The sequence below is a fragment of the Ooceraea biroi genome, chromosome 6 (genome assembly GCF_003672135.1).
Source record: "Ooceraea biroi isolate clonal line C1 chromosome 6, Obir_v5.4, whole genome shotgun sequence".
Taxonomy (NCBI): Eukaryota; Metazoa; Arthropoda; class Insecta; order Hymenoptera; family Formicidae; genus Ooceraea; species Ooceraea biroi.
In genome coordinates, this window is record NC_039511.1 from 1763586 (window position 1) to 1784999 (window position 21414).

General features: G+C 45.0%; 1 protein-coding gene across 3 annotated transcripts in view; it reads right to left on the minus strand.

Moving 5' to 3' along the window:
• Positions 1-877: 877 nt before the first annotated feature.
• The window catches only part of LOC105276433 (box A-binding factor), a 60157-nt gene continuing 39620 nt past the window's right edge, over positions 878-21414 (minus strand). Inside the window, exons 4-8 of one of the 3 annotated variants that reach the window (XM_011334030.3) lie at positions 16045-16175; positions 15501-15815; positions 6633-6808; positions 4139-4421; positions 878-3680 (exon numbers count right to left, since the gene is read on the minus strand). In XM_011334030.3, coding sequence (XP_011332332.1) covers positions 3268-3680; positions 4139-4421; positions 6633-6808; positions 15501-15815; positions 16045-16175 — 1318 coding nt within the window. In that variant the 3' untranslated portion in view covers positions 878-3267. Of the gene's footprint in view, positions 3681-4138; positions 4422-5789; positions 5879-6632; positions 6809-15500; positions 15816-16044; positions 16176-21414 lie in introns of all 3 variants that reach the window. The other 2 variants (XM_011334032.3, XM_011334031.3) reach the window with 2 other exon arrangements.

Below are 21414 nucleotides of genomic sequence, written 5' to 3' on the forward strand. Positions count from 1 at the left end.
GGTTTACCTTGCCGTGCAAGCGCACACCCGCGCGATACGTATCCCCAGGTATACACCATGGCGTGTACCCAGGCCGGGATCCCTTATCACTTGGGTCGAAGGGAGGGGAACGATGCTTGGGGGCGGAGGGTTGTTGTCATGGTTACAGAACACACATTGGGGTTCCGCTGATAAGCCGTGTCAGGTGAGACACCGTCCTAATAAGGCGACGATCCAGCGTGCATTATTGCCCCAGATGCAATGGCGTAATCGGAATTCTCATTTTCTTCTCGTGGCTCTTGTCGAAATAAATCGCACATGACTCTGTTTAAAATAATTTTCATTAAATTTGTAATATCTAAGAAAATTATGCTCCTTCATTTAACAAAATTCTGATAATTGGAGAATTATTTTTTTCACGAGGATTGATTAATGCAAGTTTTGCAGAGATAAAAAAGACACGTTGCAAATTAATTGAATTAAAATATTAATTTAATGTTAACAATAAAAATATTAATATCAAAAATTAAAATGAAAGTTATTTTATAATTGAAGCGAGCGGTCGTTCTCTGGAGAAAATCGTGAATCATTTTCTTCTATCGTGTTCACAGTTACGCCATTGCCAGGAGCAAGATTACCGAGCGAGCATATGTGGCTCGCACAAAGATTAGGCGAGACATTGCATTATCGCCGAAAAATACACAAGGATGAACCTTTCTCCGGCCGTTCACTGACTTCTCGCCTCGTCAGCTGGGCTAATGTTTTTGTGAATGCCACAGCCTCGCTAAATCAGGTAACTTAATCAATCCGCCTTGTCTCGCCCTTAAAAAAAAAACGAGGAGCAATTCTTCGGCAATACTATGTGATCACGCAGATAAAAAATGGAACAGGATTCTCCTTCGGTTTTTAAATGTCCCTTTTTATTCAAAAATAGCCGATGTCTCGATACACAATGCTCTAAGAATATAATATGCGAAACGTACATCTCGAGAGAAGACGTGCTTCTGCCTCCGCAAGGAGAAAGAAGAAGACGCGCGTTACAACATATTCATTCGTATAGCCGTCGGATATTTCCGTTTATTCGTGTAACTTATACCAACTTAAACTTAAACAAATTAACTATATCTCACTAGCTCTAATTGTATTACATTAATCTTAGTAATTTTTAATATCGCTCTCGCGTGACACCATTTATTTATAAGGCACTTTATTTACCGGTCGAAAACAAAATATCCTTTGAACGCTTTTACGCGCGCGAACGCGAATCATATGAGAACGTGCGTGACTCAATTTTACATTCATACATAATCATTATCGTTTATATGTACAATCGTCTATATGAAGCAATGTTGCTCGCAATTTGGTATAATTTTAACTGTCGACGCATAAAAACATTAATGCACGAGGGTCGTTTGATAAGTCCTTAGAAAATATGAGATGGCGGCACTAATATCAAATTGATAATTGACATATATATTTACATATATATTTATACGTAAAATATATATTTTTTTTCTGAGGATTTATCAAATGATCCTTGCAGTTTTCTTTGGTTAAAAAAGAAGATAGAAAGAAGTAAGAATAGCGAGAGGTAAATGAGGAAATTTATACAATAGTCTTTCCAGGTTTGCAGCGTCGAGGATGTAAATAAACCAAGTCAGGTGAAGGAAAGCGCAAATTATTGCATCGCGATGAGAAAGTGCACGTAACAAGAACAAGAAAGTAAACTTGATCCGCTTATACACTCGACGCTCCGTTTTGCCTAAGATAAACGGACTTGAAACATCTTGAAATATTTATTTACAATAATGCCACTCTCTCACTTTCACACGCCTCGTGAAAAATGGTTCTATTGATTGTAGAGAAATGTCAAACTGACGATAATAAATAACGGCAATGAATTACAGGCTTCAAAAGGGATTGGAAGCAGGATTAGATGCGATTCGGGGAATGAAAGTTAGATATAATGTCAGAATAAGGCGGCAAATTCTCACCAAGTGACAAGTAATAAAATTTATTTACGTGGCATAATAAATTTGAAATAAAATAGACTGAAAGTCCTAACATTTTAATTTTTTTTTGTTGCGAGGCAACCGCAATTCGCAGCTCGTGATCTAAAACAATTATGCGTGTGAATAACATCGTGCGGATATTTAATCTACGGGATTTGCGGTTACCTGCCTTTTTTTCCTATGGATGTTGTTATTCACGGAATGTATACCTCGCGAAATTTCCTGCGTGAAATTTGTCTCTTTCGGAGGTCCTTGTGCCTCTTTCAATTTATCCTAAAAGGTATTTACAAGACTGATCATAGCACCATGTTAAAACCATACATACATATATATGTATATACATTTTCAATATATATGATACATATATTTCTTTATCGATATTCGATAGGTGCGCTAAAATTATCGCGATGATCTTATGACATAGATTCTATGTGATCGCGCTTATATAAAATAGAAACACATAAAAAAACAAGAGAAAGAATAATTTTTTAATGTAAAAAATGTAAGTCATATCTGCGATTCATTTTTGGAAGTTTTGGAAATTTTCGAAACACGCAAAACAGTCCTCTCATTTTTTTTATGATACATAACGATACGACTAAAAATTTCACGTATCACAATGCGCGCAGGAACGAAGGTCCAGCGAGATGCTTATTTCGCTGGTGAAGGAAAATCATGAATGAATCGTGTACAGCCGCACATCCGAAAGGAGTCCCTCCGATATTGGACCGCAAGGCTTAATAACGTAATGTAAAAGTATAACATATGGAGTACAATACGCAATAACATGATGAGATTCAAACTCAGACTTAAAACACCGCTTAGAAGAGCGATGATTTAACGGTCTCATCAATTCAAGAAAGAACTCGTCGAAAGCTGGTCTCGCCAGTTCAAGGACCCATCGTTAATCAATCATCATCTCTTCACTCTTTGAACCTACGATACCTATCATAAGTTAAGACAATCGAGCATTTCTTCCGGCATACACCGTATCCGCCACGGAAACACGGTAAATTATATGTTATCATTCCTCAACGTAATCTGACGCTCTTTGATGCTCGATCTCTCGAGATACGTCGAGATAGTGCTCTCTCTCCATGCGTTTTCCCAAGTTTTCCCGATAACATACTTTGTAGAAAGAAGAAACAACAAGATGCAGTTGGATGCAGGAGGACCAAGCAACGTCCTCCCGCGATATTCGCGCGTAAGTTTTCATCGGAGAGCACCAGAACTTTGCTGGCAACGGAGATTTCATCACGAAGTACCAGACCGCTCTTTAAGACGATATAGAGACAACCGTGGGCCTCTCCAGGTGACCATTGTCCAGCATGATCTTCGATCCGGTTGGGCTGGTCGACGGACTGCCCAGCGTGACGATGTGCGGCGAGGTGAGCTGATGATGATCAGGCGATTGTCCGGCCGAGACCATTCCAGGTGATCGCGTGGCGCAAGGCGGTGACGGGCACTCGATCTTTGGCGAATGATTTTCCAACAGTTGCTGGTGCGGTTGCTGCTGTTGCTGCTGCTGTTGCTGCGAGGTGATCATATCGTAGTACAGCGTCGGATTCGCCTGGTAGGACACTATCCTGCTGGAGGACTGGGCATTGTCGAAGAAGCTGTTTGCGTATGTCACTGCGTGCGTCACTGACACACCACCGCTGTGAGCCATCCTTAGGTCTCTGTAGGTATCTAAAATGGTAAATGTATTTTTTTTATCAAACTCATCCGAGCCTGACACGTGGAAACTCGATAGGATACAAGCGTGCCTTGAATGAGTGTTGCAATTGCATCAGATTGATAAGGAGAGAATCGGTTTGATAACAAATAGGAATCCACGAAACTTAAAAAGAGGATTGATTTATATTTGTGTTTGTGTTGTACTAAATCATTAAATTTCAATTTAGACGCTCAAGATTGAAGTGTGAAGATTGCATAAATAAAGAAATTATATAAGCATTAGAGTAACATCGAATTAGCATGGGATTGTAATATTAATTTCTCGTTAACGCGTATAGGAAAATCGGTAATAAGCAAATTCGGGACTGCGGAACTATGAATTAAGAATTAATTGATATAAGATCCTATATGAAATTAATTTCTAACGATTTCCAGCAAACTGCTGACGATGATGCTCTCAGTGTGCATACCTGGCTCAAGCTTGACGCTGTTGTTGTTGTTATTATTGTTGTTCGCACATTGGGCGACGTTGGTGGAGAGTGGCGTGTCGCTGGTCTTCATTCCACCCTTGGGTTTCCGTTTGCGTGTTTGAATGCTATCCTTCTTCATAGTCGACGGCCTGTTGACGCCGTGCAATTTGTAGTACAGACCACATGCATTGCAGACTGGCTCGCCCACCGAATTGCGACGCCAAAGCGACGTCATCGTCGTCTCGCAATTGCTGCAAGAGAGACCGACGCGCCTCGAGGCAGACTGAGGAAAGACAAAAACGTTATTACATTCGTTGTACGCCCTCCGGCCGGGAAAGGAACTCGTCCTGGGAAATGATTAACCGAAGGCGTACCTGAGGAAAGCGCAACGACGAATCGCGTTGTACTGAAATGCCACACACGCATGGTCATCAATCCCGTGAAATTATAGAAATTGACGGGAGAGGGACCGTGAATATCGAGAAGACGACGCGTGCGCACGTACAACGCGAAAGTCGAAAAGTAAATCCGAAAGCTTGGAATTGTTTCAGGCAGTCTAGAATGGTCAGCGTCACTTTCTCCGTCGAGTCACTAATGAGCTGCAGCACATGCTCGAGGAATCTGGGGGAGGCAGGATTAGTGGAAGACGGAATACCGTGACTAACAAAGTTTCTGTGCGATAGGGGGAGGTCGCGGATCAGAAAAGCGAGCCACCCTCGGTCACGAAGATCACACGCGAGCCTGGAAAAACTCAACAAAAGAAAAATCATATTGTGTCTTGCCGGTTAACATTATACTTTAATACAGAGCTTTAAAGAGATACTTTAATCAAGGCTGCACGTGATCTCGGAAGGGAGAGTGCTCGTACCATGGGTATAGTGGCACCTCGCGGGGCTACGACACGAGCGTTGGAAAACGCAGCGAAGACGACCGGAAACGATTGTGATCGTTCGTCGTCGATCGTCGAACACGATGATGTAATCGAAGAAAGAGTGATGTCACGCGAAGCAGAGGGAAAATTAGGAAGGACATTGTCGATCCTTTACAGCACGTAAATTAATTAAATTAACAGGTCTCTGAATATGAATTTAGATAACAGTATGAGAATGTATACTAATCTCTACATTGAAAAGTTTAGACTTGTGCTTTAAACAAATTTTTATTTATCTTTGAAAGATTTCTTCACACTTTTGAAGGGATAATAATAAATTCATCAAATATAATATAATTACATGTATAAAATATAATAGTATTAAAATATATCAGTACTAAACGTATCAGAATGAGGGACCACTATTGCTACTACTATTACATACTGCTACTGCTACTCCAATTACTACACTAGTATCTTATACTTGGTAAGGGATCGAGGAAGACGGGATGTCCTAAAGAAAAACGCGGGAAGAGCGATGCTGCGGGACAGAGAGAGTGCTAATGACGCGAATGAAGAGAAAGAGATAGAAAGAGACACGAGGGGAAAGAGACGGCAGAAAAGGAATTATGCAGTATCGTTACTCAAACAGTATCAAACGTTAATAGAGAAAAAGAGGGATGAAGAGAAATAAAGAAAAGAGAAAAAAGAAAAAGAGACAGACAGACAGACAGAGAGAGAGACAGAGAGAGAATGCTGACTTGGGAGGATGACACCTACCAAACGACGGCTCGATTTCTCCTCCGCGAAGGCGCGACGGGCGCCACTATACCCACAGAAGCCTTTGTAGAAATCGCCCTGGTCCGCCACTGAAACAGACATGAGGCCATGCGTTAGGGGTGTTTTTTTCCTGCGCGTGTGCTAAACACGCACGCGCACACACGCGCGCGCGCGCGTGCGAGCGTGCGGTGGTGCATCGAGCAGCTCGAAGGCGGCTAGTTGACATCGACGAGGGTGGATTTCGTTTCTTTTGCAGTTGCGATCGGGGATGGAACGGCGAGCGCTCAGCATCCCTTCAACTTACGGTGGGGCAGAACATCACGGGCGAATTTCCACATAGGCTCCTGGTCAATTACGAAGATGAACGAGAAAGGATCCTTTACGTGTATTTCTCTCTCTATCTCTCTCTCTCTATCTCTGTCTCTTACGTGACTTTTGAGTTTCCAGCTAATCTTCTGGCTAATTCTGCTCGTGGAACTACGAATGGAACGGTTTCGCGAAACGCGTGCAATTCAAACTGATAATTTATACAAAATTTTTGATGCTTAAAAGAGATCACTGTGATAAAGATTTTACATATTTCTTAAACGACAGCGTGATAGAAATTATAAGAGAAAATTGAAATTCTACATATTTAAATTCTACAACTTTAAAATCATCATAAATAAGGAAAAGCTTCTATTAGAGAATTACAACAAAGTTACTACAAAGCACATCTACACTCATAATGATTCTGCGAACTTCCGAGCATCCTCAAACGACCTCACGAAACCGTCCCATTCCGCTGTTCCGGACCGCGATGGCGACCAGCCCCGAGCAGGATTGCCGCAGAATCTTCCTTACCAAGCGGCGTGGTTGTTTCACCAGAGGCCGATTCATCCCGTTCATCTTGTGATAGAGACCGCATGCGTTGCACAAGTAATGCCCGGTGCCATCTCTTCGCCACAATGGCGTGGAAATCGCGCCACAGTTCACGCACTCGCGGCCCTCCGTGTAGTACTCCGCCTCGATGTTATGCACTGCGTTCCATTCACAATGACTTTCTCAGAAAATCTCTGACATTGCATCTCTGAATCGCGCGAGTCACACATACACATTACCCTCCCTTTTCTCCCTTTCCCTTTTGAATTACGCGTGGAACCGAGCAATCATCGCGGGACCATTTAGGAAGAAGCTAAACCGGAAGACGATCGGCTACCAACACGGTTGTCAATGATGACGACGATGGTGTATCGTCGACCATGTCGGAGCAACGATATTGGCTCGTCCCGGAGGGCGATAAGATAGCCGATAAAACTGCGTAACGCAATATCTCTATGATTCTTAGCGACGTAATGTTCGATAGCGGTTGATGTTTAATAACATCGCGTCCCATGCCAGGCATCTAAAATACGCTTATGCAATTGCGGACGTTGCTCCACGATGTGCGTCCACGTGAACGCGTTCATTTACCGGATGCAGCTACGCAGAAAACGAGTTTGCACGTGTAGAAATATTCTTAATTCGTGACAAAAAATTAAATTTAGTATCGATATGTATTTTTTGTATGAAAAAGCAGGCGGACGCGGTGTGTTGAATAAATTCGCGAGCCGACCTTTCTCGTGCGAGTTGCTACTTCCTTCTCTTCTATGTAACTTAGGAGGGGAAGAAAAAAAAGAACGCGTAATGCATCCGCGTGCGCGTGCTTCCGGTGCACGCCGGAGACGGTGCATTTTCGCGACCAGGTAGTGAAGAGGCACGCAGCCGCACACGTGTCTCCGGCGTAATTTGCAGTGGCCTCTTTTTACGTGACCGCTCGGAAAACTATTGTTTCGTCGGCTCTCGTGGTGTTTCTCCACTTCCATTACGTGACTATGAATATGCATAGTTTCCGAGACTGAGAACTAATGCGCGAGGGGCGGATTGTGAAGGGCAAAGAAGAACCTGTTCGGTTTTCCTCGTTTCGCTCGCGACGGAGGCAAGTGAGAGATTAGTGAGATCATTACTACTGATGAGAATGCCGACGTCATGGAAAAAAAAGAAGAAGACGAAAGAAGTGGCAAAAGTCTAAATTATGTTTTGTAATTTTCCAATGTGCCTACGTGTAAAAAGAGGGAAAGTTTGTTTTCCAAGACAAATAACCTTGCACGTGGAGATGTTAATAATGATTCAGCATTTCGAGCAAAGCCATTATCATTCATCTAATGACTTCCTGAAGCCCCTCACAAGCCTAAACTGAGACCAACCGTGAGATGCGAGCAACAAATCACGATTTAATTTCCTGTCTGCTGTTCCGATTGATTATTCCGATTGATTCGAAATAAATTGTGCGTTAATTACGAGCGTAAAGTGCCGCGAGTGTGACAAATATCAAAGTTTAAAATTTTTTCGTAACTTCACGGGCTGCGCACGTAGCACTTAGTCACGGAAAACACGACGAGCACCGACAAGCGCGAGAGAAGGAAAGATGCAGGAAGTACAAAGGCGTCGAGGGAAGGATGGAAACGGACATGGCGTTATCAGGATTTCCGGCGTGTACCGATAATGATGTCGTGTGTGACAATCCAGTAGCCATGCCATACGCCACATTAAGCAGCATGAATTTACATTGTACACCTATAGAATTATTTCTCTAGCCAGACTGAACTGCGGTTCTCCGAAGCGGAAGTTGAGAAAAATTTTCTGCAAACGTATCTTTTCAGACAATGCAATTTTCAACGCAAGCAATTCTTTTAAATCGCATTAGTACTCAATTAAAGATTGATAGACGCGATAGATTTTTTTTAATCAATATGATTATCGTGGATCACGCCATTCAGCCTGTATCTCAGACTACACATTAGAAATTGTGAGAGATTGCCAGCTGGAGATGGGGATTTGATCAATCAAAACGTTGCCTGCTACATTTAGATTTCTAAAATCCGAAACTCTAAATCGCAATCTCAGTCCCCAATATCTGGTCCAGGTCTCCAATAGTCTACAAAAAGTAGGCTTTACTCGAGCCCGCAAGATGTTGGCACGCGCTGAAACGCGAATTCGCGTAACGGCGCGTTCACCCTTCCTGGTAGAAGCGGTACGTGCGTGTCACTTGAGGACGTAGAAAAATAAGAGAATTCGTCTCGAGTTACTCGATGGAAAAAAACGAAGAAGAGGAGGAAAGCGAAACGGAGAGAGGTCGGCGTACGCGAGCAGCACATCCGGCAGAAATGCGACTGGGAAGCAATCGGATACTGTATGTAGGTAAGCAAGAAGATGCTGATGCGCGGTCCAAGTCCTACGAACTCTCCCGGTGCTCGCCGCGTATGTCGTGTCCACGCGCGAGTCGTGTTGCGTTCTCGCGCCTCCGTGACGCCACCTTGACCCACAAATACCGGGATTATTAATCACCGGATGAACAATTCGCGGGAAATTGACGCTGCGGAGCGGAAATGGAAGAACGATTCCACAAAGCGGGTGTCTTCGCGTCGCGGCGTCTGCAAGTACGGAATACGCTCTCGGAATGTGAATACGCGTATAATTAATAATGTTATAATATGCATATGTAGACATTACAATGTAAAATTGCAATGTCAATTAAACGGTCCAGTTCTGGATACTGCAAGAACGTGCTGATCTGATTAATCGGATTATTAAATCAGAATAATCCCGTCAGATCGAGAGATCGGGTTCGCTCGCATGATTGTATGGCGGCCATAACTCGGCGCGCCGCCTTCGAAGCGATGGAGAAGTCTCCGTAACTGGATACGCGGGAGGACGCGGGGTTGGCGGAGAGGAGGCAGGGAATTAAAATGCGGGCATTGGATTACCGAAGCGACATGGGGACGCGGAGGTCAGAGGACACGGGAACCGCCTCGGGAGATAGGGGCGGAATCGGACTGGAAAGCAATCGGATATTATGTATGCAAGAAGTAGCTGACGCGACTAGGTATCTTCTATGGGGTTCTCCTCGCTGCGCTGGGCGTGCGTACGCGGAGCCACGGGTTCACGTTGCATTTTCGCGCCCGCACGACGCCGGTCGCACGCGCGTTTCAACAAATGGATCTCCAAAGGTCCATAATCTACATAAGACAAACGTAAGACGTAGGTCGCAAAAGATTGGACGCAGCGTGACGCATGAGTCATCACAAGTCGCAAGCTACAATATGCTACACCGTACAATTCGTGTCTCTTCACTGCAAAACATGTCCACTTTAACTATACGGAAAAAAAGTCATTTTTTCCGCTTTAACTTGTAAGTGTGAAATTAAAGCGGAATCATATATATATATATATATATATATATATATATATACTGCTGCCATATTGCGAGTTGCCATAGTTACGTTATTTTCGTCCGCTTTAAATATGTATGACCGAAATCGTAACCGATGATCACATCCTTTATAATATCCGTTATAAAGGATGTGATCATCGGTTACGAGCTCGGTCATACATATTTAAAGCGGACGAAAATAACGTAACTATGGCAACTCGCAATGATTCCGCTTTAATTTCACACTTACAAGTTAAAGCGGAAAAAAATGACTTTTTTTCCGTTATAGTTTCGCGGAATTTAAAGTGGACATGTTTTGCAGTGTTCATTCTTATGTAAAAGGGCCTTAAGCCGACATCAGCTAACTATCCATCAGCAAACATCACAAGAAGGAAATCACGAGAAATCGTTGGCGACGACAATGAATGATCAGGCCGAAAGAACGAAAGTGTCCTAGAGAACATGGAGATAATGGCAGAATGCATTTTCGCATCATGCGATTGAGGGATCAAGTGATAAATGAAAGTGCAGCTTCGCTGCTTCTCACGTGCGTACTGAATTCCGATGGCAGACTCAATTTCACAGTTAAACGATTATGCTGGCATACTGGATAATCGCAGCGCTGCGTTATCGTCGCATGCTGACGTTCCTGCTTCTCGCCCGTGCACCTTTGTTTCCTCCGCGACCGCGCTAATTTCTCTCTCTCTCTCTCTTTAGGTTCCGATATTTATTATTTCATATAGGAAGCTCGATCACGATTGCCCGCACGCGGTCTGCATACTTGCGTGCCCCGCTTGTGCCAGGTGTGCATTGCACGTGCTGCCAATTGCCGCTGTTATTTACGACTTTGATTTTTCTGTGTTAGGTGATTGTCATTACAAATTATTGCAAGCGTATGAAAAAAATAAAGAAAAGTAGTAAAGATTGAAACTTGATGTTGTCTCCTCTGACTTTTTTAATCCTTTAAGACCTGATATCCAATAATCCGAATTCTATGTGAAATCATAAGAGTTGAAACTTTATCGGTTGGAAAAAACTATAAGAATACGAAACACCATTGCCAATGTGCCAATGCATTCAGAATAATCCGACATGTATCACAAAAATAGCCGAAGGGAAAGGCGAACTGGTGGTCTACATCGGTCCAAAAAAAGAAGAAAGTTTTCGGATCGGCCGAATTAATTTAGGGACGGCCACGTGCACGCACGGTCCTTCAGGATGATGCACGGCTCTCGCGGCGCTCTCGCACTGTCGTTATGCACACGAAAGAGCACACCGAAAGAGAGAGAACGAGACGGTTTTCCCTGTATAGGTAGGCGGGGTGGGTGTCTGGCGTAGTTAAACTTGAATGTCGGCCGGCGTGGTGAACTCCTCGTGGTGAACGGAGCACTCGAGGTCGCGGTATGTTAAAAGGCGCGTCTCTCTCTCTTTTCTCTTCGTTCCCGGCCTGCCGGATGGTGTGCGGCATGTGCAACCGCAGACTCTAGTCCCCGAAGAGAACCACTTAGGGCCTTTAAACTCTCCCTCTTCGACCGGTGCATCCCCCCGAAGATGCATCTCTATTCCTTCTCTATTCCTCTCGATATCGTTTGCAGATGCGTCTTGATTTCTTCGCGGTTGCGATTGATCGCATTCAACTTGTGATGTGAATATTGCTGAGGATAAGCGAAGAGAATAGCAATTTTATCTACGAACAGCACGGGCGATCCAAAAGTCAAAACAGAACCAACACTTGACTCGAGCATGGGAAAGAAGTGAGCGGGGAGGGAGAGGGATGCATAGAGTTCCCATGCAACGTCGCGCGTCAAGTGTTAAAGGGAGCAGAAGGGCTGGTTTTTTGCGATGACAAATTTTCGGGATCCTCGAGGTGCTCCTCGCGACTAATGACGATCAGCCGAGCCCTTTGGACGCCTCACAAAAGAAGGAAAGAAAGCGATGCAAAGGCACCTCCGAAGAAGTAAGAATGATGATATTTTCGGCGACGGGAGCGCTTTGAACGATAATTCAAGATTCGACGAGATATTTTCGACGCTGACTGACTTATTGCTCCTCTCGGAACGATGAAGTTTTACGTCACGCGGATAAAGAAGTCCGGTCGACCTCGGTGAACCTAGCGGAGAAATGTCTATCTTGGCGTCATTATTAGTATATCTGAAATAAATAATCAACCCGCGACGGGATTAACGTTCAATGTACTCGCCGTTATCAGCCGAGCGAGACTTAATTATTACCGAAAACGAGAGACGAGAGAGAAAGAGAGAGAGACAGAGTTGGCAACGCAGGGAGGAGGAGAAGAGAGAGAAGCGCGACCTGCGTCGTGAACTTGAGCTTGCATAAGAGCCAGAGTTAATTGCGGCCGAGATTGGGGAGGAATTTAAGAAAAAAAGAGAGAAAGAGAAAGACGAGATTTCACGTCTTAATCGAACTCCTTATCCTCTACGTGACATGCCCCGCGAACGTGACACTTCGGCCGCCATAAGTCTCCGATTCGGCGCAAGGACGTCGCGATCAGAGTTTTTACATCAGGTCACGGAAAGAATAACCCTTTCGTCGCTATCTACTGGATGCTTGCAAGCAACAATCGCCGCAACAACGGACTCAGCGACCTTGACGGCGCTTGCACTGTCACTTCCAAGTGCATCTGGTGCAAAGAAATGATCTTGTAGGAAGTCTGAGAATTCTTTTCGAGATCTCCGTTGTCAAAGGCGCGATACGATCATCCCGGAGAAGAAGACTGATACCGTATCGGCGGCCGATAGGGACGTCAGACATTCGGCTGACATCACAACAGCCGGGCGTCCGATTAGATACCTAGGTGTTACGCCCGAAACCGCATTGTGACGGGGGAATATTATCGTGGGTGGACGCGCCCCCGTTAGATACAGCCCTATCGTTAGCTCTGTATCGCGTGTAGACGCAACTAGATTAGGCCTACACCATACTCATGCACGGCCTAGGTCATGGTCATATCGATGCGCCGTCGTCTCCCTCGATAGCGCGGATGACGTCGCGGAAACAGGTGTCGCGACCGAGATCGACCGAGCGAGAGAACGACGACGCGGCGATACGACGGCGGACGACGCTCCTCCGCGGCTACCGCGAAGCCCGAAATCGTAGACGATAAGGAACTGACTCGGAACCCGAGCTGCCTCCCTTTTTCGCGCGGCGGAATCATGAGCGCAGGCCGACGAAGTAGACTTCCACGAAGTGAGAGGAACGGACGCGCGCGATTACTGAATCACCGGTTTCGAGAAGGGAAACAGGTACATCCCTCCCGGGAACGCACTTCCCGGGGGTCGATGAATATTTCTGCTCTTGAAGAATGAACTTTATCAAATCAAGCTGAATATCGACAAATTATGCCACAGCATTCGAATACTTTGAATCTTTTTAATTTTTAATTGAGCGAGACGGAGTTGTAAAAGTGCGGACGACCGCGGGTCGGGAACAGAGTTCATTGTATTTAATGGCTAATCTGCCGTCGACAGGCCGACGAAACACAACAAGGCTGCGGATTCGTATCGCGGATTGTCGTTTACAAAGTCTGTGACATCGGTCAACAGTCAGCGACCCGTAAGCGGGCGATAAATCCCGCGCTCCCTCGCGATAACGATGGAAATTCGTGAGATACGGCGGGACGGCTATCCTATCGATCATCCAACGTTCATTTACCGTTGCGTTCACGATGGGTTAGTAGCGCGGGTTGACCGAAAAAAAAGAAAGAGAAAAAGTGGCACGAAAAATATCGGAGGCGTAGGGCCGCTGAGTAAGGGGAAACCGAAACGCGAGACACTCGAGCGGTCCACCCCCGATCGCTCTTAATTTAGTGCGGTGGACGAATTAGTCACAACTATGTGGAGCTATGTACCACCCCCGTACCGATCCCGAACCGATTTCTACGAGTTGGATTTTCTACACGAGCGCACCGTCGAATCCCTTTTTCTTCATTATTCATGACGGCCGCAACGTGACACGCCGTCGATCATCGCGCGCGAGTACCTATCGGGCTAATTTGTCATTCGTGCCGCTCGACATCGCACAAATCGTTGGAAAATTTAATAAAGCGGAGCTCGGTAGGCGGAACGTCCACATACAAAATAATTCCGACGTACCACAAGCAGCGAGCAGATAAAAAAATCAACATGTAGCAGACAACGGTTTGATTGATCAGTTTCAAATTGGTCAATCTTTAAATCGCGATCTTAATAAATAATAAATAAATAAATAATATATTTTAATAAATAATATATTTTAATTCAGAGCGCGAAATTCGAAGACTCGAGAAGACGCATGACACGCAACACGCCCACCAATCAGGCTTGACGATATCCACGCACTTGCAGGCCGGCAGGAGCACGTCGACGAAACGCGCGGGGATATTGCCTCGTGTCGTTTTAGCGCCGGCGCTCATTTATTTCCGTACGGCAACGCAGATGCGCGCGTATGTACGAGAACGATCATCCCGCATCAAAGGACACCGCCCACTTCAAGGGTGCACGACACGGCAGACGCGCCGTGGTGCATACAAGCAGAGGAGTTTCTGGCTGCTCGAGGACCTCCGAGGGTTGCTTACGGTTCTCTCTCTCCGACCATGTTACCCTGCACTTTGCGGTTTCGTATTTCGTGATGCTGCGCGAGCTTCGAAATGAGTTGTCGAAAGAGAAAGACACGTCGAATTTTGGGGGAGAAAAAAAGAGAAGAACCGAAAGAGAAAAATTTGTGCCGACATTTTAGATTTAACAAGAGAGTTAAGAAGAGCTTCCCTGAGGGCGATGGCTTTGCAAACAAACTAATGTGAAACTAATAGGAGATAACGATTCGAGTGTATTATCACGAAGAATACCGGGAGTGCACGTGAAAAAATGATATACAGCTGAAGTATGATTAATAAGCTATGAAGAATGTTGTTCGTTAAAAATTCCGCGGAATGAATAAAATCATCAACACACGTCCGTGTTATCGCAAAGAGACCCGGCCGGGATTCTCGCAATTTCATTGTCACGGAGACACGAACGCTGCGATTTCCTAATCTAAATCGTGAGAGTACGCGAATATCGATCGAACGAATTACATACGGGTACTGTCAAAGTTAGATGGATTTAAGAATTTCTCACGAATTTCCTCTGGTCGCAGCAACAAAACGATAATAATGCAATTATCAAAATACTTTAATGTTTTAGTGAAATCACGCGATCCGCCTGCTGTAGATAATTTCTTTTCATTAATTTAACGCGCGATGTCTCGGTCCACGCCAACACTCATATACTTTTTGATTTGTTTTTAATTTAATTTTAAATTTGTTCGCAAGATAGCAGAAAATCACTCGATCGTCCATCATCAAGATTCAGAATGATTATTTTTATTCATACGTGATTTTTTTATCCGACTTTAAAATCTACCTTCACTCGATGATAAACGACAAAAGTATCATTTCTGCGTCACTTAATTAATTAATTTACAGAAAAATAAACAAAACTCACTTGCAGTCAGACTTGCCGCGGCGCTTAGCTGCGTTGGTGTCGTTGGGTTAACGGTTTGCCGCCTCGACGGTGCGCCGTATTGCGTCGTTAGCGGATCACTCGTGGGTGACGCATACGTCCAGGAACCACTGGCCTCGGCGCTGACAGTGCCCCCGGTGCTCTGCTGGGACGACGAGTACGGCGGACTGTAACCGCGAAAGTTCGTACGAGCTCCGAAGGGTTGTGAGAACGCTGGCAAAGACTGATGGGGCACGGTGCTCGACGCTTTGCTGCTGTAATCCTCGGAGATGGGGAGTCCGGTGCTCAGGCCTGAAACTGTCATCGTCGAGAGATGATTTCAAAAGGAAACCAAGATGTTTTAGATACTACTTTTGAGAATTGAGACAAATTGAGACAAGATACGCTGCAAATTAATTTTAATAATTGGTAACGATATTATAATAAAATTTTAATTTTTGATATTACTATTAATTTTTATATTATTATCAATCATCAATAACTTCAATTCTAAACACACTTATCTCGCGATATGACTGATGCTTACCCTGAGTGTTCCAAAGTTGAGACGGTGACGTTAGCTCCGTGGGGCTGTTCATGTAAGGGAGAGCATAGCCGGCCCCAGCTCCGGTCCCGGTGCCCATTGTGCTCACGCCACTCATCGATCGGTACAATGAGCTGTAAGAGAAAAGTTTATTTTGTAGGAATTCGTAAAGGTTGCCAGATGCCAGCCTATAAGAAAGGTGATCCGAAACGCTTTGCCCCCTAACAACACCAATCACAGAACAGAAGAGAGATTTTTATTGGAGCTGAGCCTTTTTGCTCCACCCACTTGCAATTATGTGATATTAAGCGATACGATAATATTAAAAAGACAAATTTATTTAGCTACTTAATTAAATTGTCATTAACAACTAGCGTATAATGTCTAAGGCAGCGGAAATGGTGCCTCTTTTTCTTTCTTTCTTAATAATATAATTTATTGATCGCGACATTTATTGATGTTCATAATATTTAAGACACAATCATAACATTTGAAGATAATCAAATTGTTTAGAGACGAGTTGGAAAAGAAGATAAACTCTGAATTGAATTATTAAACACGAGAAACTTACTAAACACGATGGTGTCAATCTCGCGCCTCGTGTTTCGCTCGCGAATCACGCCTCGCGAGAAAACACGCCCCTCCCCATGGGATTTGGCTCGTGAGGCGGCATGTATCACGCAATTTGATCATCCGGATCAAATCGACACCCTGGAGAATTGCTCTCTGACTTGCTTTCATTGCGAGTACGCACATGAATAATCCGCAAGAGTGACGTTGCATTGCAATAGTGCACAAAATGTAGACATGGAGTCCGTCAGACTTTATTGAACTCAAATTTGAAAACTTTATCGATCGCTATACGATGAAGAAAATCAGAAATACAAGATTCTTCGATTTCCGCAGCCGCTTCGTCCGTTATACCAATTATTACCGGAACCACCCTTTCGTGTCGGAAACGTCGGAAAGCGACCCTCGCGGGAGAGCGGAAGCGCCGCTTGACTCGCGAATGCGGGCACGTGCCCGAGGAACGGAACGAGCACCCTTTCGGCCTGTGCCCTCGGCGTCCCCCCTGCTGCGGGTGACCCCCATATAACTGACCGGAACGACACGGCTACTCCATTACCATTACCATTACCGAGGAGCTGTTTATACCTGGATCCGACCACCCGAACGCGGCGGGTGTTCTACCTGCGGAACGCGGAACGACAAGAGCGACAGCGAGAGTTTTACGGGGCCACGCGGCGCGACGAGCGAATTATGTGTGGCTCCACTCTACCGTAAAGCACGTCCCTCAAAACGGCACCTTATCGTTGGCGGGGAATGCAGGCGACCCTTCTGGGCGAGAAATCTATTGCCCAAAGAATTTTCGAAAATCCGATTGCACGGAAGCCGGAGCGATGACGTGTACGATGACGTGTATAATTGCGCCTTTCTTCGGCTAGGATCGAGTCAAACTTTCAGCTCGAATTAGCAGCTCGAACCGGTTTGCTTCAGCAACAAGTTGCTTCAGCTACTTGTGAAATATATTACTTCATTTATTTTATGTAATTTATATAAGAATTTTCATTTATTTAATTTCAGAAGATTGACTATGACTGCTATGAATCTATATTACTATATTATTTATTATACTGTATATCTATATTACTATATTGAATAGAATTTGAATTATTCGGACGCGGCGACAGGCTTTTCGTACTCCGCGAGCGAAGAGACGTCGTCGCTCATTCCGCGTGTAATTCCGCGCAAAAAAAGAACGTGCAGGAGAGCGGTGTACCACGCGTGCAGCGCGCACGTGCACTTTATCTCCGGGCGTATTAACGTGTTCCAAACAAGGTAAAGAAGCGGCCGGCTTAAAACAAACGAAACCACCGCCGTACGTTCGCCGTGATGTCAATACGGATGCGGCCTTGAGCACTCGCGCGGTGCCCTGGGCACGTTTCTGCATACCGGTACGTGTCCAGAGGCATCTTTGCGGCGCGGGCGCTCCGCTCGCGATGCCGATTCCCGAGATGCTCGTGTCACGTGGTACCCGCCAAACTCGCCGCTGCTATCGGGAAAGAGAAGCACAAACATTACGATGAACGCTAAACGTTCGACCTAGTGCAATTTAATTTCGCATAAATTCAAATGTAATGCGTGAAGAATTGGAAACGACACGGATTGACGTAAAGCTGACGCGATGCATGAATATAGAGGAGAATCCCCTATTATGAGATATGCTCCTAATATGAGATAATGGAGTTTCTGCTAAACTAGTGAGCACCATCTGTTAGTTCCACCATGAACTTATTACTCTTGGTGTAAAATGTATTTAGTGAAAAATTCATTGTTCGTTATTGCGTTTAGCCTTTGCAAGAAAAGGTTTGTGAAATTGTGAACATGTCAAAGGAACTTGAGGTTAGTCTTTAAACCTTGTTTATTATATAATAAAGAAATGGTTGGCAATAAATTCAGTATGCAATGATAGAGTAGAATCGTAGTAACAGGAAAATACGCAATTTGTTGAATTGCTTAATTGTAGAGGTTAGATTTCATGATCGCGGAACCGCTAGGCGCGTGGCTCGTATAATGAGATATTCAGGGTACTCTTAATATGAGATAATTATTGCTCGAATATGAAGATTATGTAGTGTAATAAAAAGAAAGAAAATACTACTTAAGGTTAAAGAAAAGTTAATACGAATTTATATTACGAATTTTTGTGTATTTAATTTTTATAGAATCTGACTATGGAGGTTAGAGAAACGAGGATGCGTCAACAGTGGAATCGTGAAGATTTGGCGAAGGCTGTGGCAGCAGTATTTTTATAAAACTATCTAATAAAGTTCTTTACTTGCAATACTGATGTATTTTGCACTTTTAACACCGATTTCTCGAGGTATCTTATATTAGGAGCACACTTTCTCGATCCTGCATAAAGCTCTTTTTTCAAATTTTTTTAATTTTCAGAAAAAATAATATTTAAATTAGATTTTTCATTTCACCAACCTAAAGCTTATTAAATTCTCTTCAAGATAACGTATTACATTTTTAAATTCTGCCTATAGATTTCCTTACATTCGGCAAAATCGATATGGTATCTCATAATCGGGGACTTTCCTCTAGTAATGCAAAACTGGAAAATTTGCAAGATTCAAATAACGCAGCGTGCAGTTTTTCGAGCTTGGTGCGCAATGCAAGTTTATCAGAAATCGACGCTCGCTAGAACAGATAGAGAGAAATTCTCCATTTTACGAGATTGACATCGTAAATATATATATTGTACAAGATAAAGTTATTAATACACATGCAAGTGCGCGACTACATGCATGCGATTGGCACGTGAGTGGCCGCGACTGGAAATCTGCGACTCGCGTGCAAAAGTGCGGGCTCAGCAACACGGTTACTCCCGATCGGCGGAGTTATGACGATTCGCAGGCCAACGGCGAGAACCCGACACCCGGGCCGAGCGCGAAATCTGCTTAGGCGATTTCTTACATTTAGCGATGTTAGGGTAGGTTATGACGCGAAACAGCAAGCTGGCGTCGACAATGATCGGGACGTAAGTATTCTCAAGGACGTACGGCGAAAATTGATCGCCGGCCAGTCGCGAAACCGCCGGTAAAAATAACTCGGCGAGTTTGCTAGTAGCGAAATCTTCCGCCAAACGCGCGTGGGACATTTTTTTCATACGCCTTTTCGCGACATCTTCATGTTTCAACCGCGAGGAGGAGGCGCGACGTTCGCCGAAGAACGTTCGTATCAGCGCGCGCGGGCGTCCGCGGACGGAACGCGCGCGCGTGCGCGATACGAGCAATTTTAAGTGCATTGCTTTTCTGCGGCGCGAAATGCGAATACCGGAATTTCAGGGATTTCCCGGAATTTCCCGTTCCGTCTTTAACGGGATCCGATTGTCTAGGATGTCTCTTACACGCACTCGCACGTGCGTCTCGACGCGAGGTTCGACGGGCACGAGGAGGACGCGTTCGCTTAAGTGCATCGACTTAAGTGCGACAGAAGAAGACGTCCGTTCGACATACGCAACACGGAGTACGGACGGATGGAGTAGTACATCAGGTGCTTTGTAACCGGCTACTAATACGAGAGGAAACGGTATTAGACCGGCACGCGCTGTACCTCTGGTCTCGGTCCTTGGTTGCAATGGCAAATTGCAGTTGCACCGACCGGTGCGGCGATGCGCACGGCGACCACCCCGCTAATGCGTTTCGCAATGTAAACGAGTTGGGCGGAAGGAACCTTCCTTCCTTCCTTCCAAGGAGAGCCCCGGAAACAGCGAAGATACACGCGATGCGTACCGCCGTTCTCGCCAAATATTCTCTCAAAAGTTTTAAATAATAAAATTACGGTCAATATACTCAATCTCTCTCTTTTTCTTTGAGGATGACTAAAAATTGTGGAATAGAAAGTATCATCATCATCATCATTATTTAGAGCATCAATGAACGTGTGAGATGAAATGAAAACGTTCTAAGCGCTAAAATCAACGGACGAGGAATAAAGTATAATAAATGATTCCGTTTCTTCGTCGCGAGCGAGAGAGAAGAAGGAAGACGGAGAATCTCTGCTTCGGTTTGCGTCTGGCAGGCACGAATGATGGTCTAACGTTGAAGAAAAAAGCTAATACTCAGTGACGTAACACGACGCGCTAAAGGGAATCGAGAGCGACTTTATGGGCGGTGTGCGGGCGCGCGTGTGTGTGTATGTGTGTGCGCGCATATTCTGTGCATGCGTAACGGCTGCACGGGGAGGCTCAATAGCGGATCTCGGGTTTCTTCTAGGAACCTCCGTCGTACTTTTAATTGCCGCCGCCGCCCCCACAGCCCCCCGTAATCTCGATCCTGCGATCCTCTTCCTCCCACGAGACATCCGTGGTGTAACAACCGAGACGATTATTTGGATAACGGATAAGATCGGCGGATTTGCTGCCGCATTTCCGGAGCATGTCCGTAAATGACAAACGAGCTACGTAATCGTGATGACTGCTGCGTGCAACGCGACACGCGCTGGACACGCCAGTCGACGCAAGATTCGTGAAATTCGTCCGCTTCTTCTTCTGCCGAGGAAACTTGTTTTTCTCTTTTTAGATCGTCCCTCAAGTCGAGCTCGCGAGTCGGAATCGCGCGGTAAATTTATTTAATAAACACGAAAGGTGGAGGCACGCAGCGCGCTACCGGAGAAAGATGAGGGTACCTCACGGCCGACGAGGAGTGCGAGTTTCGCGAAATCCAATACAGCGAGTTTAATGTCGCGCAGGGGTTATAGCCCTGCTGCCGTGGTACCATCTGAATCCACCGAGCTGTGATAAGGCGACTTCTCACGACGGCTGGTCGTGGTGCAGGGCGGGGTGCGGGGTGGACGTAAAGATGA